Below are 14830 nucleotides of genomic sequence, written 5' to 3'. Positions count from 1 at the left end.
TGAGAGACACTGGACTCACCAGACACAGTCAGAGAGACAGCAGCACTGAGCTGCACACTGACACACTGAGCCAGACTGAAGGACTCACACTGAGCTGAGAGACACTGGACTCACCAGACACAGTCAGAGAGACAGCAGCACTGAGCTGCACACTGACACACTGAGCCAGACTGAAGGACTCACACTGAGCTGAGAGACACTGGACTCACCAGACACAGTCAGAGAGACAGCAGCACTGAGCTGCACACTGACACACTGAGCCAGACTGAAGGACTCACACTGAGCTGAGAGACACTGGACTCACCAGACAGAGTCAGAGAGAGCAGCACTGAGCTGCACACTGACACACTGAGCCAGACTGAAAGACTCTCACTGAGCTGAGAGACACTGGACTCACCAGACACAGTCAGAGAGACAGCAGCACTGAGCTGCACACTGACACACTGAGCCAGACTGAAGGACTCACACTGAGCTGAGAGACACTCAGCTAAAGGAGGCTTTGCAGGAGACCCTGAAGAGGAGTCTGCACTCCTCCTGTACAGTAGGGCTCCTCCTGTTGCCCTCTCCAGTCTGCTCCCACACAGCCCTGCCACACACACAGCTGGGCCACTCAAACTGCAGCAATGCTGAGGACTGGAAGGGCTGTACTGTCACCCCATCGAACCCTGAACCCCACCAAACCACGAAACACTATCCTGTGAGAAACGCGGCAGAGCAAATCTCAGAAGTCTGAGGAGGTAAATGTGCTCATTCATCAACACAATAAAAGTGACACTTACCCTGTTCCCTCGTTTCAGAATCTTCCTTTCTCTCAGTGTCATTGAAATTACCAGCATGTATCGCTCCTGCTGCTGTAAATAAATGTTAATAAGACAGTGTCTCATAATTAAATAATTAAGTGTTCAGTTTCAATGGGATGTGCTTGTAAATTTAAAGATTATTCTCTCTATGGGATGTGTGTGAGTCTAGAGACTGTCCTGTCAGTGGGGTGTGTGTGTGTGTGTGTGTGTGTGAGTCTAGAGACTGTCCTGTCAGAGGGGTGTGTGTGTGTGAGTCTTGAATCTGTCCTGTCAGTGGAGTGTGTGTGTGTGTGTGTGTGTGTGTGTGTGTGTGTGTGTGTGTGTGTGTGTGTGTGTGTGTGTGTGAGTCTAGAGTATGTCCTGTCAATATGGTGTGTGTGTGTGTGTGTGAGTCTAGAGACTGTCCTGTCAGTGGGGTGTGTGTGTGTGAGTCTAGAGTGGGTGTGTGTGTGTGTGTGTGTGTGTGTGTGTGTGTGTGTGTGAGTCTAGAGTCTGTCCTGTCAGTATGGTGTGTGGGTGTGTGTGTGAGTCTAGAGTCTGTCCTGTTAGTTGGGTGTGTGTGTGTGAGTCTAGAGTGGGGTGTGTGTGTGTAGAAGAGTCCAGACTCTGTGCTCTTACCTTGACAGCTGGCAGGGCTGATCACTGCAGCGAACACTGAAACACAGAGAAACACACAAGCTGAACCCCTGCAAGTAAACCCACAGCTGTGTGTGGAGCCCAATACCTGTTTAATAAAGACAGTGAGTGTCTCACCGACTGACAGAAAGTACAGATCTTCTGGTTCAGCAGGCTGACGGGCTGCTCTTACAACAGGACGCATTATTCTGCACGTTACTGAACGTCTGTACAAGTGTCACAGGCTGTAAGGAGCCTCTGCAGGTGAAGGAGAACGAGGTGTCTGTGACACAGTATCGCTGAGCCGTGTCTCTCCTGGCTCATGAACACAGTCTGCTCGGTTCTCCCTGAGGCCTGAGAGAGACCCGGTCCGACCCGATCTGATCCAGAACAGAGAGAGGTCCAGCTGCATCCGCTTCAACAACATGGCTGGGCAGCTTGTTCCACTCTCCCACCACTCTCGGTGTAAAGTGGTGCCTCATTTTCCAACTGGTATTTACCTGGGCTGATTGATCTTTCAAAGTCTTCAATAATCAGAACAGGAATATTCCAGCTCCTACTTCTCAGGAACCCATAACCGGTCAGAACTGTTTGAACTGTTCTCTCGAAACACGACGCATGTTCTGTCTCACTGCCTTTGCACAGCTCTGGAACAGCGCAGCGACTCCAGTCACAGACACCCAGGAGCAACGCGTCACTAACTCAACACAGTACACCAGTACACTCAACACAGTACAACTCAACACAGTACACCAGCATGACGGCTGCCGACCAGCCAAGCACATCTGTCCTCACACACCTGAGCTCCCTGCGCATTCTCGTGGGAGGGACCGCTGAGCACAGCCATGAGCCCGTTGGACCCCTGATGGACACTAGGTGGCAGCGTCAGTCACACTCCAGCTCCGCAACAATACTGTCAGAAACACTCAATGTTCAAATAAAACCATTTTCACAGATAACCAATGCTCCACCTCTGGCTTATAACAAGTCAAAGACAGCTGTTCAGTACTGGGGTGCTCAGTGTACAGTATCGGTGCTCAGTGTGCAGTATTGGGGTCCTCAGTGTAAAGGCAGTGTGCAGTATCGGGCTGCTCAGTGTGCAATATCAGCGTGCTCAGTGTGCAGTATCGGGGTGCTCAGTGTGCAGTACTGGGGTGCTCAGTGTGCAGTATTGGGGAGCTCAGTGTGCAATACTGGGGTGCTCAATGTGCAGTATCGGGGTGCTCAGTGTAAAGGCAGTGTGCAGTATCAGGGTGCTCAGTGTGCAGTACTGGGGTACTCAGTGTGCAGTATCGGGGTACTCAGTGTAAAGGCAGTGTGCAGTATCAGGGTGCTCAGTATGCAGTGTCGGGGTGCTCAGTGTGCAGTATCGGGGTGCTCAGTGTAAAGGCAGTGTACAGTATCAGGGTGCTCAGTGTGCAGTACTGGGGTGCTCAGTGTAAAGGCAGTGTGCAGTATCAGGGTGCTCAGTATGCAGTATCGGGGTGCTCAGTGTGCAGTATCGGGGTGCTCAGTGTAAAGGCAGTGTACAGTATCGGGGTGCTCAGTGTGCAATTTTGGGGTGCTCAGTGTAAAGGCAGTGTGCAGTATCAGGGTGCTCAGTGTGCAGTATCGGGGTGCTCAGTGTAAAGGCAGTGTGCAGTATCAGGGTGCTCAGTGTGCAGTACTGGGGTGCTCAGTGTGCAGCATCAGGGTGCTCAGTATGCAATACTGGGGTGCTCAGTGTGCAGTATCGGGGTGCTCAGTGTAAAGGCAGTGTACAGTATCGGGGTGCTCAGTGTGCAGTATCGGGGTGCTCAGTGTAAGGGCAGTGTGCAATATCAGGGTCCTCAGTGTGCAGTATCAGGGTGCTCATTGTGCAGTACTGGGGTGCTCAGTGTAAAGGCAGTGTACAGTATTGGGGTGCTCAGTGTGCAGTATCGGGGTGCTCAGAGTAAAGGCAGTGTGCAATACCAGGGTGCTCAGTGTGCAGTATCGGGGTGCTCAGTGTAAAGACAGTGTACAGTATCGGGGTGCTCATGCAGTATCGGGGTGCTCAGTGTGTGGTATCGGGGTGCTCAGTGTAAAGGCAGAGAGCTCCTCTGCTCTCAGTGTCTGCAGAGCAGCTCAGCTTCCTCTTGCTGCACAGCCAGGCCTCTCCTTCCAACACAAAGAGGAACTGCTCCTCCCAGAACAGCACAGGCCGACCACAGGCTGCACTTCTCCTCCACTGCACACAGCCTGAGCCCTCTCCCCCCCCACACCCCGACTTCTCCACTGCACACAGCCTGAGCCCTCTCCCCCTACACCCCGACTTCTCCACTGCACACAGCCTGAGGCCTCTCCCCCCCCACACCCCGACTTCTCCACTGCACACAGCCTGAGCCCTCTCCCCCTACACCCCGACTTCTCCACTGCACACAGCCTGAGCCCTCTCCCCTACACCCCGACTTCTCCACTGCACACAGCCTGAGCCCTCTCCCCCTACACCCCGACTTCTCCACTGCACACAGCCTGAGCCCTCTCCCCTACACCCCGACTTCTCCACTGCACACAGCCTGAGCCCTCCCCCCTACACCCCGACTTCTCCACTGCACACAGCCTGAGCCCTCTCCCCCTACACCCCGACTTCTCCACTGCACACAGCCTGAGCCCTCTCCCCCTACACCCCGACTTCTCCACTGCACACAGCCTGAGCCCTCCCCCCTACACCCCGACTTCTCCACTGCACACAGCCTGAGCCCTCCCCCCTACACCCCGACTTCTCCACTGCACACAGCCTGAGCCCTCTCCCCTACACCCCGACTTCTCCACTGCACACAGCCTGAGCCCTCTCCCCCTACACCCCGACTTCTCCACTGCACACAGAGTTACTGCGGTACAGCAGTCCTGCGTCTAGAGTTACTGCGGTACAGTACTCCTGGCTCTAGAGTTACTGCGGTACAGCAGTCCTGTGTCTGGAGTTACTACGGTACAGTACTCCTGGGTCTAGAGTTACTGCGGTACAGTACTCCTGGGTCTAGAGTTACTGCGGTACAGTACTCCTGGCTCTAGAGTTACTGCGGTACAGCAGTCCTGCATCTAGAGTTACTGCGGTACAGCAGTCCTGTGTCTGGAGTTACTACGGTACAGTACTCCTGGGTCTAGAGTTACTGCGGTACAGTACTCCTGGGTCTGGAGTTACAACGGTACAGTAGTCCTGGGTCTAGAGTTACTACGGTACAGCAGTCCTGGGTCTGGAGTTACAACGGTACAGCAGTCCTGGGTCTGGAGTTACAACGGTACAGTAGTCCTGGGTCTAGAGTTACTACGGTACAGCAGTCCTGGGTCTGGAGTTACTACGGTACAGTACTCCTGGGTCTAGAGTTACTGCGGTACAGTACTCCTGGGTCTAGAGTTACTGCGGTACAGTAGCCCTGGCTCTAGAGTTACTGCGGTACAGCAGTCCTGGGTCTGGAGTTACTACGGTACAGTACTCCTTGGTCTAGAGTTACTGCGGTACAGTACTCCTGGGTCTAGAGTTACTGCCGTACAGTATTCCTGGATCTAGAGTTACTGCGGTACAGTATTCCTGGATCTAGAGTTACTGCGGTACAGTATTATGCCCGGAAACTCTTGCCGCTGGGGTAAGTGAGAGAAGACACACACACACACACACACACACACACACACACACACACACACACACACACACACACACACACACACCTTGCCCTGCAGTGCTCTCTCCCCCAGTCCCCAGCCCGCTGGCCCACACTCACCCAGCAGCGCCCCCAGGGCGGCCCTGCCCATCCTGCAGGCTCCTGGCTCCGGGTGCGATCCACTGGCTCCCTCCTCTCACAGCTCCTCTCTCCTCTCGCAGCTCCTCTCTCCTCCCTGCTCTCACAGCTCCTCTCTCCTCTCACAGCTCCTCTCTCCTCTCACAGCTCCTCTCTCCTGGCTCACAGCTCCTCTCTCCTCTCACAGCTCCTCTCTCCTGGCTCACAGCTCCTCTCTCCTCTCACAGCTCCTCTCTCCTCTCACAGCTCCTCTATCCTGGCTCACAGCTCCTCTCTCCTGCCTCACAGCTCCTCTCTCCTCTCGCAGCTCCTCTCTCCTGGCTCACAGCTCCTCTCTCCTCCCTGCTCTCGCAGCTCCTCTCTCCTCCCTCGCAGCTCCTCTCTCCTCTCACAGCTCCTCTCTCCTGGCTCACAGCTCCTCTCTCCTCTCGCAGCTCCTCTCTCCTCTCACAGCTCCTCTCTCCTCCCTCGCAGCTCCTCTCTCCTCTCGCAGCTCCTCTCTCCTCCCTGCTCTCACAGCTCCTCTCTCCTCTCACAGCTCCTCTCTCCTGCTCTCACAGCTCCTCTCTCCTCTCACAGCTCCTCTCTCCTGCTTTTACAGCTCCTCTCTCCTCTCGCAGCTCCTCTCTCCTGCTCTCACAGCTCCTCTCTCCTCTCACAGCTCCTCTCTCCTCTTGTAGCTCCTCTCTCCTCTCACAGCTCCTCTCTCCTGGCTCGCAGCTCCTCTCTCCTCTCGCAGCTCCTCTCTCCTCTCACAGCTCCTCTCTCCTCTCACAGCTCCTCTCTCCTCCCTGCTCTCGCAGCTCCTGGCTCCGGGTGCGACCCTGCGGCTCTGTGCTTCCTCAGCAGCACTCTCTGCTTCCTGACGGCCGGCTGTGCAGCTCAGGGGAAGTGCAGAGACACAAGTCCACACGTCTCTGAGGTTGGCAGCAGATATAAATAAAGGCTTCGTCACCCGGCCAGCAGGCACAGGAAGCTTCAGGGAGAAGAAAGCAGCTGACCTCACCCAGAGGCTGGCCCCCCTGCACTGGCGCCCAGCAGTATGGCAGCCCCAGCAGGAGCACCTTCGGACCCTGTACAGCTCTGGAGGAGCCGACAGGCTCAGTGTTCAGCCCCTCTGGACAGCGACAGCCCAGAAGAGACTCCACCCCTTCAGGGACCTGCCGCAGGTCAGAGTCAGGTCAGCACCTGAGCGCGGTCCTGCCTGTCCGCACTGGAGCTCAGCTGATGTGAGGAGGGAGACCGAGACCCCGCTGGCCCTGGACAGAAACTGCTAGAAGCAGCGAGAGCTGCGTGAGACCGAGAGAGCGGAGCGAAAAAAAGGGAAAAAGAAGAAGTAAAAGAGTGAAGTTTAAGAAAATAAAAGCCTGCAAAAGGAAGGGCAAAACAGATGAATGAAATCATACAGATCTCCTCCAACGTTTGCAGTGTGGGGGATGGGTTCAAGAAAGATCCCAGATTCTCATCCAGCTGTGAGAGAAGCCAGAGTATTGGCTCCAACACCATGGCTGGGCAGCCTGTTCCCCGCCCCCACCCCCCTCTGTGTACAGTAGAGCCTCCTGTCCTGACTGGAGGAGCTCATCCAGCTGTGTCTGGAGAAAAGCCAGGGTATCGGCTCCAACATTATGGCTGGGCAGCCTGTTCCCCGCCCCCACCCCCCTCTGTGCACAGTAGAGCCTCCTGTCCTGACTGATACAGCTGTGTCTGGAGAAAAGCCAGGGTATCGGCTCCAACACCATGGCTGGGCTGTGTGAAACAGCTGCTCTTCTCTCGGCAGACCCAGAGGCAGCGCGTCGCGATGAGGAATTAACAAGGACACTTCACAGGCCCAGAGAGGCTTTTCACAGGGAGGTGTCACACATGCAGTGACCGAAGCCCTGCAGCTCAGTGAGGCTCTGCAGGAGAGAGCAGGCCGAGAGACAGCAGAGCCGAGGGCGGAGGCACTCTGCAGTGGGCTCAAACCACAGGCCTTATTTCTGCAAAGGAGAAGTGTCACTGAGCTCAAACACCTTCTTCACTGATAAGTGTTTCTGAGAAGAGTCAGCTGGCAGTTGAACAGGAGGTTTCACACAGGAAGAGGCTCAGTCTGAGCTGAACTGCTCCACAAGAGCTTCTGTCCCAGAGAGGCTGTAGAGCACTGAGACTCCCTGCACCCCAGAATCTGATCTACACCAGCACTGAGACTCCCTGAGCCCCAGAATCTGATCTACACCAGCACTGAGACTCCCTCACCCCAGAATCTGATCTACACCAGCACTGAGACCCCCTGAGCCCCAGAATCGGATTTACTCCAACACTGAGACCCCCTGAGCCCCAGAATCTGATCTGCACCAACACTGAGACCCCCTGAGCCCCAGAATCGGATTTACACCAACACTGAGACCCCCTGAGCCCCAGAATCTGATCTGCACCAACACTGAGACCCTCTACTGGCTCGCCCTGAAACACGGTACTACAGCTTGGAAAATGAGCACTGCATGCTCACTGGAATCGTATTCCCTTCATCTGGGGAAGCAGACAACCACCGCTGTCAGACTGGCTGAATCTTTCTCTCAGGACCAGACAGGTTTTTTAGCTGTGCAATGCTAACGAGGCGAGCTCGTTAAGTGGTTAAACTCTGCAGCTATCTCCAGCTCCACTTTGAAAGCAGTGCTGTCCAGTAACACACTCGCAGCCTGCCGGGCGCTAACAGACCCGCGCGAGCCTCTCGGACAAAACTCACCGGCCCCTCTGTGAAAGACTTCTGCCGCACAGACGCGGCGCTCCAGACAGCCCCTTCTTCAGGCAACGAGAGGATTCGCAAGAAATAACGCAGGTGCCGTATTTCAGTCATCACAATTCTCGATCACTGAAACAAAGCCCTTTGAAATCGACACGCGAGGTGGTTCCACACCCCAATGTCACAGTCGAACACAGCTCACGATGGTTCATCACAGGCTCATGAAAACGTGAACATGTTCTTATGTGATAAGATCTGCAATGGCAAAAATTCGCCAAGGTTTGTATTCTGCAAGGGCTGCAAGTCTGGATGATCAAGTCTGCCCCTCCAAGACAGGCAGGAAAGATGTGTGATTCGTGTGGGGCGTCCCGGAGGCAGCGAGGGTGAGCTCCGTCCAGTCCGGGCGCCGGGCAGCTGGAGCCCATCCCAGCAACCAGGACACCAGCCCACTGCAGGGCTCACACACACAGCGACACCAGGGCCAGTTTCAGGGCCTGTGGGAGAGAGCACACAGAGCCTGTCCAGGGCCCCAGCGCTTCCACACTGCTCTGGGCTGCTCTTCCTGACTGAGTCACTGCTGCCAGGGCCACACCAGAGCACAGAGCCCACAGCGCAGGCCAGCTCGCAGACAGGGTGTGTGTGAGAGTGTGTTTGTGTGTGTGTGAGAGGGGGAGAGACAGGGCTCTCAACCAGCTGATGAAGCTGCAGACACACAGGAAGTGCAGTGGGTGCAGTGGGCTGCTCGTACCCTGGCCCAGGCTGGCCCAGCTCGCTCCCCACCCCCACCTCTCTCTGCGTGCAGACCGCAAGCCCATCAGTGTTTCACACCCGAGACCAGCCCCGTCTGCACTTGGCAGGGTTATAAACTTTCACTGCCACACGCGTCCCGGGACAACTCTACCTGCTGTTCACACACAGTCCAGTCCAGTTCAGTCCAGCACCGGGACAATTCTACCTCTTGTTCACTCAGTCCAGTCCAGTCCAGTCCAGCACCGGGACAATTCTACCACCTGTTCACACACAGTCCAGTCCAGTCCAGCACCGGGACAACTCTACCTGCTGTTCACACACAGTAATAATCTCTTCCCTCACTCTTGCAGAAAAAAGCTCTGCTCTGTCAGGGGCTCAGATGCGTCAATTGAACAGGTGTAATTGAACAGTTGCAGGTGTAATTGAACAGTTTCAGGAGTAATTGAACAGGTGTAATTGAACAGTTTCGGGTGTAATTGAACAGTTTCAGGAGTAATTGAACAGGAGTAATTAAACAGTTTTGGGTGTAATTGAACAGTTACAGGTGTAATTGAACAGGTGTAATTGAACAGTTGCAGGTGTAATTGAACAGTTTCAGGAGTAATTGAACAGGTGTAATTGAACAGTTTCGGGTGTAATTGAACAGTTTCAGGAGTAATTGAACAGGAGTAATTAAACAGTTTTGGGTGTAATTGAACAGTTACAGGTGTAATTGAACAGGTGTAATTGAACAGTTGCAGGTGTAATTGAACAGTTTCAGGAGTAATTGAACAGGTGTAATTGAACAGTTTCGGGTGTAATTGAACAGTTTCAGGAGTAATTGAACAGGTGTAATTGAACAGTTTCGGGTGTAATTGAACAGTTTCAGGAGTAATTGAACAGGTGTAATTGACCAGTTACAGGAGTAATTGAATAGTTTTGGGTGTAATTGAACAGTTTCAGGAGTAATTGAACAGTTCCAGGTGTAATTGAACAGTTTCCGGTGTAATTGAACAGTTTCGGGTGTAATTGAACAGTTACAGGTGTAATTGAACAGGTGTAATTGAACAGTTTTGGGTGTGATTGAACAGTTACAGGTGTAATTGAACAGGTGTAATTGAACAGTTTCGGGTGTAATTGAACAGTTTCAGGAGTAATTGAACAGGTGTATTTGAACAGTTTCAGGAGTAATTGAAGTTTCAGGAGTAATTGAACAGGTGTATTTGAACAGTTCCAGGAGTAATTGAACAATTTTGGGTGAAATTGAACAGTTTCAGGAGTAATTGAACAGTCCCAGGTGTAATTGAACAGTTTCAGGTGTAATTGAACAGTTTTGGGTGTGATTGAACAGTTACAGGTGTAATTGAACAGGTGTAATTGAACAGTTTTGGGTGTAATTGAACAGTTTCAGGAGTAATTGAACAGGTGTAATTGAACAGTTTTGGGTGTGATTGAACAGTTACAGGTGTGATTGAACAGGTGTAATTGAACAGTTTTGGGTGTGATTGAACAGTTACAGGTGTAATTGAACAGGTGTAATTGAACAGTTTTGGGTGTAATTGAACAGTTTCAGGAGTAATTGAACAGGTGTAATTGAACAGTTCCAGGTGTATTTGAACAGTTTCAGGAGTAATTGAACAGTTTCAGGAGTAATTGAACAGGTGTAATTGAACAGTTCCAGGTGTAATTGAACGGTTTCAGGAGTAATTGAACAGGTGTATTTGAACAGTTTCAGGAGGAATTGAACGGTTTCAGGAGTAATTGAACAGGTGTATTTGAACAGTTTCAGGGGGAATTGAACAGTTTCAGGAGTAATTGAACAGTTTCAGGTGTAATTGAACAGTTTCAGGAGTAATTGAACAGGTGTATTTGAACAGTTTCAGGGGGAATTGAACAGTTTCAGGAGTAATTGAACAGTTTCAGGAGTAATTGAACAGTTTTGGGTGTGATTGAACAGTTACAGGTGTAATTGAACAGGTGTAATTGAACAGTTTTGGGTGTAATTGAACAGTTTCAGGAGTAATTGAACAGGTGTAATTAAACAGTTTTGGGTGTGATTGAACAGTTACAGGTGTAATTGAACAGTTTTGGGTGTAATTGAACAGTTTCAGGAGTAATTGAACAGGTGTAATTGAACAGTTTTGGGTGTGATTGAACAGTTACAGGTGTAATTGAACAGGTGTAATTGAACAGTTTTGTGTGTAATTGAACAGTTACAGGTGTAATTGAACAGGTGTAATTGAACAGTTTTGGGTGTGATTGAACAGTTACAGGTGTAATTGAACAGGTGTAATTGAACAGTTTTGGGTGTAATTGAACAGTTTCAGGAGTAATTGAACAGGTGTAATTGAACAGTTCCAGGTGTATTTGAACAGTTTCAGGAGTAATTGAACAGTTTCAGGAGTAATTGAACAGGTGTAATTGAACAGTTCCAGGTGTATTTGAACAGTTTCAGGAGTAATTGAACAGTTTCAGGAGTAATTGAACAGGTGTAATTGAACAGTTCCAGGTGTATTTGAACAGTTCCAGGAGTAATTGAACAGTTTCGGGTGTAATTGAACAGTTTCAGGAGTAATTGAACAGGTGTATTTGAACAGTTTCAGCAGTAATTGAACAGGTGTAATTGAACAGTTCCAGGAGTAATTGAACAGTTTCAGGAGTAATTGAACAGGTGTAATTGAACAGTTCCAGGTGTAATTGAACAGTTTCAGGAGTAATTGAACAGTTTCAGGAGTAATTGAACAGGTGTATTTGAACAGTTTCAGGAGGAATTGAACGGTTTCAGGAGTAATTGAACAGGTGTATTTGAACAGTTTCAGGAGGAATTGTACGGTTTCAGGAGTAATTGAACAGGTGTATTTGAACAGTTTCAGGGGGAATTGAACAGTTCCAGGAGTAATTGAACAGTTTCAGGTGTAATTGAACAGTTTCAGGAGTAATTAAACAGGTGTATTTGAACAGTTTCAGGGGGAATTGAACAGTTTCAGGAGTAATTGAACAGTTTCAGGAGTAATTGAACAGTTTTGGGTGTGATTGAACAGTTACAGGTGTAATTGAACAGGTGTAATTGAACAGTTTTGGGTGTAATTGAACAGTTTCAGGAGTAATTGAACAGGTGTAATTAAACAGTTTTGGGTGTGATTGAACAGTTACAGGTGTAATTGAACAGGTGTAATTGAACAGGTGTAATTGAACAGTTTTGGGTGTAATTGAACAGTTTCAGTTGTAATTGAACAGGTGTAATTGAACAGGTGTAATTGAACAGTTTTGGGTGTAATTGAACAGTTTCAGGAGTAATTGAACAGGTGTAATTGAACAGTTCCAGGTGTATTTGAACAGTTTCAGGAGTAATTGAACAGTTTCAGGAGTAATTGAACAGGTGTAATTGAACAGTTTCAGGAGTAATTGAACAGGTGTAATTGAACAGTTCCAGGTGTAATTGAACGGTTTCAGGAGTAATTGAACAGGTGTATTTGAACAGTTTCAGGAGGAATTGAACGGTTTCAGGAGGAATTGAACAGGTGTATTTGAACAGTTTCAGGGGGAATTGAACAGTTTCAGGAGTAATTGAACAGTTTCAGGTGTAATTGAACAGTTTCAGGAGTAATTGAACAGGTGTATTTGAACAGTTTCAGGGGGAATTGAACAGTTTCAGGAGTAATTGAACAGTTTCAGGAGTAATTGAACAGTTTTGGGTGTGATTGAACAGTTACAGGTGTAATTGAACAGGTGTAATTGAACAGTTTTGGGTGTAATTGAACAGTTTCAGGAGTAATTGAACAGGTGTAATTGAACAGTTTCAGGAGTAATTGAACAGTTTCAGGAGTAATTGAACAGGTGTATTTGAACAGTTCCAGGTGTAATTGAACAGTTTCAGGAGTAATTGAACAGTTCCAGGTGTATTTGAACAGTTTCAGGAGTAATTGAACAGTTTCGGGTGTAATTGAACAGTTTCAGGAGTAATTGAACAGGTGTAATTGAACAGTTCCAGGTGTAATTGAACAGTTTCAGGGGGAATTGAACAGTTTCAGGAGTAATTGAACAGGTGTAATTGAACAGTTCCAGGTGTAATTGAACAGTTTCAGGGGGAATTTAACAGTTTCAGGAGTAATTGAACAGTTTCGGGTGTAATTGAACAGTTTCAGGGGGAATTGAACAGTTTCAGGAGTAATTGAACAGGTGTAATTGAACAGTTCCAGGTGTAATTGAACAGTTTCAGGGGGAATTTAACAGTTTCAGGAGTAATTGAACAGTTTCGGGTGTAATTGAACAGTTTCAGGAGTAATTGAACAGGTGTAATTGAACAGTTCCAGGTGTAATTGAGCAGTTTCAGGGGGAATTGAACAGTTTCAGGAGTAATTGAACAGGTGTAATTGAACAGTTCCAGGTGTAATTGAACAGTTTCAGGGGGAATTGAACAGTTTCAGGAGTAATTGAACAGGTGTAATTGAACAGTTCCAGGTGTAATTGAACAGTTTCAGGGGGAATTGAACAGTTTCAGGAGTAATTGAACAGTTTCGGGTGTAATTGAACAGTTTCAGGAGTAATTGAACAGTTTCGGGTGTAATTGAACAGTTTCAGGAGTAATTGAACAGGTGTAATTGAACAGTTCCAGGTGTAATTGAGCAGTTTCAGGGGGAATTGAACAGTTTCAGGAGTAATTGAACAGGTGTAATTGAACAGTTTCGGGTGTAATTGAACAGTTTCAGGAGTAATTGAACAGGTGTAATTGAACAGTTCCAGGTGTAATTGAACAGTTTCAGGGGGAATTGAACAGTTTCAGGAGTAATTGAACAGAAGTTCACACACAGTTCACACGGGCCGACAGCCTTTCCAGACCCCGTGCTGCGGTACGAGCACTACAGCCACGCGGCGGGCGGCGCGTCCTGACATGATTAATTAGTAGTGTTGAGACTCAGACTTGTTATTGATTAGTAGTGTTGAGACTCAGACTCGTGATTAATTAGTGTGCAACAGAGGATTTGCAGTTTGCCGCTGGTCTCCTCCGAGTGAGGACAGAGTGAGGACAGAGGAGTTTATTGCCATACAGGCACAGGTACCTTGGCACCCCCTGCAGGAGACTAAATCTGTATTGAATGTATAAAGAATTTACAAATACAATTAGAGGAGCAAAAACAGATACAAGAGAAGAAAAAAACACAAACAGAAAAATGACAATTAACTGCCAGAGATGATGAAGTAAATTATATGACCAAATTATATATATATTTTACATATATCAACTGTTATCTTGCTTTTGCACTTTTCACATTGTTTATAGAATTAAAATAATGTTCCAACTCCTTCTTAAAAGTACTAAAAAGGGGAGTATTACTGGACCACTTTCACTTGTGAAACTGGCGTCGCTGGCCGTAACGTCATTGTATTGCGCGGCTGAGCAGGCGCCGTGTTGCCTAGGTAATCGTGTTTATTTAATTCACGCGATTTCTGTTCATTAATTTTCGCGCTTCTTGTCTTGTTGAATGTGCTCGGCCGTGAAAATACCCGGCAGGTATCTGAGCCTCTGCAGCGCTTTGATACGCAGGGGCTGTGCGCGCCGTTCCCCTCTCCTCCCGGTCAGGCCTGTTTTGCGGATTCGGGGGCGGGTTTCCCTGCTCTGACACCACAGTCCTCGGCACCGCCGGGCCGCGCTGGGGCTCCTCACCGAAACAGGCCGTCCGCCTGACTCGCCCTCTGCGCTGTCAGCCTGGGGCCGCCTGGCTGTGAAAGGCGCTGTGTACAAATCAAGCGAATTGAATTAGCTGCGCCGGAGGCTCTCCGGACTGACTGGGACACGAGTTCCTGCTGCTCTCGCCGGGAGGCCGCGCTGCTGCAGCGTGTCCGGGGCTGGAGCCGCCCAGCGGAGGCGGACAGCCGGCTTGTGTCTATACCCCCAGTCTCAGTGCTGGTGTAGATCAGATTCTGGGGCGCAGGGAGTCTCAGTGCTGGTGTAGATCAGATTCTGGGGCGCAGGGAGTCTCAGTGCTGGTGTAGATCAGATTCTGGGGTGCAGGAAGTCTCAGTGCTGGTGTAGATCAGATTCTGGGGCGCAGGGAGTCTCAGTGCTGGTGTAGATCAGATTCTGGGGCGCAGGGAGTCTCAGTGCTGGTGTAGATCAGATTCTGGGGTGCAGGAAGTCTCAGTGCTGTTGTAGATCAGATTCTGGGGTGCAGGGAGTCTCAGTGCTGGTGTAGATGAGATTCTGGGGT

General features: G+C 49.7%; 1 protein-coding gene across 12 annotated transcripts in view; it reads right to left on the bottom strand.

Annotated features, from left to right (window-relative positions):
• Positions 1–6721, bottom strand: part of LOC148640473 (Fc receptor-like protein 5) — a 28002-nt gene extending 21281 nt beyond the window's left edge. For 4 of the 12 annotated variants that reach the window (XR_015930294.1, XM_088619691.1, XM_088619693.1 and 1 more), the window contains exons 1-3: positions 5156–6720; positions 1419–1454; positions 780–851 (exon numbers count right to left, since the gene is read on the bottom strand). Coding sequence is in view for 10 of the 12 variants with exons in the window: in XM_088619691.1 (XP_088475817.1) it covers positions 780–851; positions 1419–1454; positions 5156–5186 (139 nt within the window). In the remaining 2 variants the exon portion in view is untranslated. Of the gene's footprint in view, positions 1–779; positions 852–1418; positions 1455–5155 lie in introns of all 12 variants that reach the window. The other 8 variants (XR_015930295.1, XM_088619695.1, XM_088619698.1 and 5 more) reach the window with 6 other exon arrangements.
• Positions 6722–14830: the final 8109 nt, after the last annotated feature.

This window comes from Lepisosteus platostomus, chromosome 25 (genome assembly GCF_059453375.1).
Source record: "Lepisosteus platostomus isolate fLepPlt1 chromosome 25, fLepPlt1.hap1, whole genome shotgun sequence".
NCBI lineage: Eukaryota > Metazoa > Chordata > Actinopteri > Semionotiformes > Lepisosteidae > Lepisosteus > Lepisosteus platostomus.
This window is presented reverse-complemented; position numbering and strand designations above follow the sequence as displayed.